A 4,592-nucleotide genomic window follows, 5' to 3' on the forward strand; every position below is an offset into this window, starting at 1 on the left:
GCTGCAGACTGTCGTACGGTTGCCTGTTGGGCTGTGAACTATTGAGAAAATAAGGCCCAATTTTTTTTACCCAGATAAAGCAAGCTAGCGAACAAGTTTAGGCCTTTATTAATTGATCGAGCGCTGCTGTTGGGGAGCCAGCGAGCCTGGACAAGTGCTCAGGGTCGTTGGGCGGTGCCTCCGCCACTGAGCACGGTGATGGGACAGAGATCCAGTGACATGGGTAGAATAGTCTGTGTGTCTTTTCGCCATAGCGCCAAGTCAAAGTCCAGATGAGACTTATTGTCGTACTGATAGTGAAGGCCATAGCATTATTCTCTTACTGCTGGTCAAATGCACATGTGCAGCTCCATCCATCTATATAACCCCATGCCTACACCGTGCAGCATCACACCAGCTTCCATTGCTGGGTTTCTTCGCCCGAGTCGAGACTTGAGAGCTATGGTTCTTGGAGCGTTCTTCGCAACTGCAGCCTCGGTGCCATGGAGGCGGAGCCTCCTCCTGCTCCCGACCCTTGTGCTCCTGTGGCAGCTCTGCCGGTTGCTGCACCGGCTGTGGTGGCGGCCGCGGTGCCTCGAGCGGGAGCTCCGGTCCAAGGGCCTCCGCGGCACGTCCTACCGCTTCCTCACCGGCGACCTCAGGGAGCAAGGCCGGCGGAACAAGGACGCCTGGTCGAGGCCGCTGCCGCTGCGGTGCCACGACATCGCCCCTCGCGTGGCACCACTCCTCTGCGATTCCGCCCGGGAGCACGGCAAGGTGAGCCTCTCGTGGTTCGGCCCGATCCCCAAGGTAACCATCGCCGACCCCGAGCTTGCCAAGAGCGTGCTGTCCGACAAGTCCGGGCACTTCGAGAAGCCCAAGTTCCCGGCGATGTGGAAGCTGCTCGCCAATGGCCTCTTGAACCACGAGGGCGAGAAGTGGGTCAAGCACCGGCGGCTCCTCAACCCTGCCTTCCATCTGGAGAAGATCAAGGTACCAGTTTCAGTTTCAGTTTCAGTGCATATTCTCCGAGAACCATTTACTGCTATACAATTGACATGTGGAATGGAATACGACTCTGCAGTGCATGCTGCCAGAGTTTTCGGCGTGCTGTGAAGAGTTGGTGGGCAGATGGACGGAGTCCGTCGGCTCCAGTGGAGGTACGCACGAGATGGATATTTGGCCGGAGCTCAAAAACCTTGCCGGAGATGTCATTTCCCGCACCGCATTCGGCAGCAGCTACCTTGAAGGAATGAAGATATTTCAGCTGCAAACCGAGCAAGCAGAGCGCCTCATCACAAACATTCGGAGGATTCTCATTCCCGGCTACTTGTGAGTTGCTACCAACTGAATTTACAATTTTCCTTTTTCTTTAGAGCATCTCCAAGCCGTGCAACGCTCCGCGCGCTAAAAGTCGCGATACAGCGCCGGGTTAGCCAGCTTTTGCACGCAGCGGTGCGCTGGCTCCAGCGACCGCCGCAAATTAAAGCGCGCCCATGCCGCTCCAGTAGGCGCGCTATATTTCAGTTTTTTCTACTACATATTTGATTTCGTAGATAGTTTTCCTACTACATATTTGGTTTCATAGATAGTTCTCCTACTACTACTCGTCCGACTCGAACTCTGTTTTAGTGATGTCCTCCTCCGACGTCGGAGCGTAGGCGTCAAGGAACCGCTCGTCGTCGGAGTTCCAGGAGGACGCATCTCCTAACGCTTGGTTGTATTTAGCGACCGCCTTCCGCGTTCGCTTGTCCTCGCGATAGTCGGCTCGCTCCTCTCTCCTCTTCGCCCTCCTCGCCCTCCTCTGAGCGAAGAACTGTTCCTCGTTGGTGTCTTCCGGGAAGCGATGACTCCACAGCGCCATGGCTTGCTCGTCCATCTCGGCCAGCCTGAGACGATGCTCCCGCCTCCGATGCTTGCGATGGTCCTCGTCAGTGAGAAGCCGCGGGAAAGGCGCCAACTCCTGTGCGCGCTCCCGCGTCGCCACGTCGGCGAAGTTCATGTCCTGGCGGGACCGCAGGAGGCGCCACGCCGCAGCGTCGTACGCGCGGGCGCCTTCCTGGGCGGTGTCGAAAGTGCCGAGACGGAGCCGCATGCCGCTGCCCGACCGAATCTCGGCGGAGTAGGTGCCGGACGGACGCCGCGGTAGCCCGTACCTCCCCGACGCCGAGGCGGCATCGTGGCGCGGTGGTGGCGTGTCGGCGGCAGAGCGCGGCAGGGGGCGATGGAGAGACGGAGAGAGCGGCAAAGGGCGATGGAGAGAGCGGCGGGGGCGCTGCAATTTATAGGCGCGCCGGACGCGGCGCGCCAAATGTAGCGCGCGAGCGGCCGCCTTTTCCCCCGCGCGCGCTAGTTTCGCGCCACCGCTGGAGCGCGCGTAAACGTTCCGCGCGCGCTATAAAGCCAATTTACCGTGCGCGCGTCTTTTGGTGCGGCTGTTGGAGATGCTCTTATGCGGGGAACTGAAATTACAGTCACACTTGTAATAACTTAACAAGGAACATTCTTTGTAACAAGTACACTTGTAATAACTTAACAAGGAACATTCTTTGTAACGGGAAGTGCATGGTATATTTCAGATCTTTGCCAACCCCAAACAATAAAAGGATGCATCAGGTTAATAACGAGGTTGAATCGATTCTACGCGGTTTAATTGCGAAAAGAACTAAAGCGATAAAGGAAGGAGAAAGCACCAAAGACAACTTACTTGGCTTATTGCTAGAGTCAAACATGAGGCACACAGATGACAATGGTCAATCCAGCATGGGGATGCCAATTGAAGATGTCATCGAAGAGTGCAAGACGTTCTACTTTGCAGGAATGGAGACAACATCGGTACTACTCACGTGGACCATGATCGTTCTAAGCATGCATCCGAAGTGGCAAGACCGTGCAAGGGAGGAGGTCCTAGGTTTATTTGGGAAAAACAGACCTAAATACGAAGGTCTAAGCCGACTTAAAATGGTAAATATTTAATTGCCAGAAGTACTTCATTTTTTTGATCCTCTATATGATGACACCAACTTTTCTATTGGAGCTACATACCACCCTTTCCTTATATGTTTGTAATTTGCATGCAGGTGACCATGATCCTTTATGAGGTTCTTCGGTTGTATCCTCCAAGCATTCATTTTAGCCGGAAGACATGCAAGGAGGTGCTAATCGGAGACAAAAGATACCCAGCTGGCATGATGATTGAGCTCTCCGTACTACTCATGCACCATGACCCTGACATTTGGGGAAGCGATGTACATGAATTCAAGCCGGAGAGGTTTGCTGAGGGGATCTCCAAAGCGTCCAAGAATTCAGGCGCGTTTCTCCCATTCGGCTGGGGACCACGGATATGCATCGGCCAGAATTTTGCGCTTAGTGAGGCCAAGATGGCGATTTGCATGATCCTTCAACGTTTCGACTTCGTGCTAGCCCCGTCCTATACTCATGCGCCATATACCGTGGTAACACTACATCCAATGCATGGCGCACAAATTAGGCTTGGACTCATCTAATTCCTTTCACATTTGGTGGTGTGTGCTTTGATTTTCTTTGATAAATGTATGTGGTATAACTAAGTGCTGAACCTATCAGATGTAATTCAATAATGAAATCTTGGTTGCCGTAATACAAACATAAAATATATGACGTGTTTTATAAAAAATATCAATTTGATCACTAAATGGATTATCAGTAATAGGCCAATTAGCCTGCTTATTAGGGTTTTCTATTGCAGACGGTTTCACAAACAACATTGTGGACGATGAACTCAAACAACCCACATGACTTCTAGAAAGTATGCGTGTTGGATCAATGAAGAATCACACACGACTTCAGCCGGAGAACTGTTTGTGTTAGGTCACCTTGCACAAACGTTTGCACATATACATACGAACGAAAACGTTTTTCTGGGATTCACTTTGTGGGATGTACATATGAACGGAAGCGATTGGGCCTGCATAATTGTCTGCGATGCCTCGGCCGATCACACACGAGCTCATTTTGCCCAGCGTGTGTGACTGGAGGACCTATCCCCGACGGTTTCTGAGTCATGTGAGAAGGACCCCCTATCGCCCACACTAGCAAGGCGACGGTTTAAAACTCTGTCGCGGAAAGGAGCTTAAAACCGTTTGTATAGCACGTCTCTGCACCAGTGTATGATACGCTCTTTCACACATAAATTTCCTTATATCTTCCTCAAAATAGCCACCATACCTACCTATTATGGCATTGTCATAGCCATTTCGAGATATATTGCCATGCATCTTCCACCGTTCCATTATTATGACACACGTCATCATTATCATATTGCTTTGCATGGTCATATAGCTAAAATAGTATTTGTGGCTCAGCCACCGTACATCACTTTTTATACATGTTACGCTAGATCATTGCACATCCTAGTACACCGCCAGAGGCATTCATATAAAGTCATATTTTGTTCGAGTATCGAGTTTTAAGTAAATAGAAGTGTGATGATCATCATTATGCGTTATTTGAGCATTGTCCCAAGTAAGGAAATAATAATAATAACAATAATAATAATAATAATAATAATAAAAGAGCCAAAAGAGGCCAAAAAGAGCCCGCCAAAAAAATGAGAGAAAAAGAGAGATATTTTG

The 4,592-nt window shown here is 50.7% G+C and overlaps 1 protein-coding gene across 1 annotated transcript; it reads left to right on the forward strand.

Annotated features, from left to right (window-relative positions):
• Positions 1–396: 396 nt before the first annotated feature.
• LOC125552102 (cytochrome P450 72A15-like) lies at positions 397–3,633 on the forward strand. Its single transcript, XM_048715580.1, has 4 exons — positions 397–972; positions 1,064–1,311; positions 2,559–2,943; positions 3,060–3,633. Exons 1-4 carry the CDS (start codon positions 442–444, stop codon positions 3,483–3,485), a joined length of 1,590 nt encoding a protein of 529 aa, XP_048571537.1. The 5' UTR covers positions 397–441; the 3' UTR covers positions 3,486–3,633.
• Positions 3,634–4,592: the final 959 nt, after the last annotated feature.

This window comes from Triticum urartu, chromosome 4 (assembly GCF_003073215.2).
Source record: "Triticum urartu cultivar G1812 chromosome 4, Tu2.1, whole genome shotgun sequence".
Lineage (NCBI taxonomy): Eukaryota > Viridiplantae > Streptophyta > Magnoliopsida > Poales > Poaceae > Triticum > Triticum urartu.

Bases quoted from the DNA above. Each gene is read 5' to 3' on its own strand.
- LOC125552102 (XM_048715580.1), top strand. From the start codon at position 442: ATGGTTCTTGGAGCGTTCTTCGCAACTGCAGCCTCGGTGCCATGGAGG. The intron at 973-1,063 runs GTACCAGTTTCA...ACGACTCTGCAG, and splicing joins TCCATCTGGAGAAGATCAAG to TGCATGCTGCCAGAGTTTTC. The intron at 2,944-3,059 runs GTAAATATTTAA...ATTTGCATGCAG, and splicing joins GTCTAAGCCGACTTAAAATG to GTGACCATGATCCTTTATGA.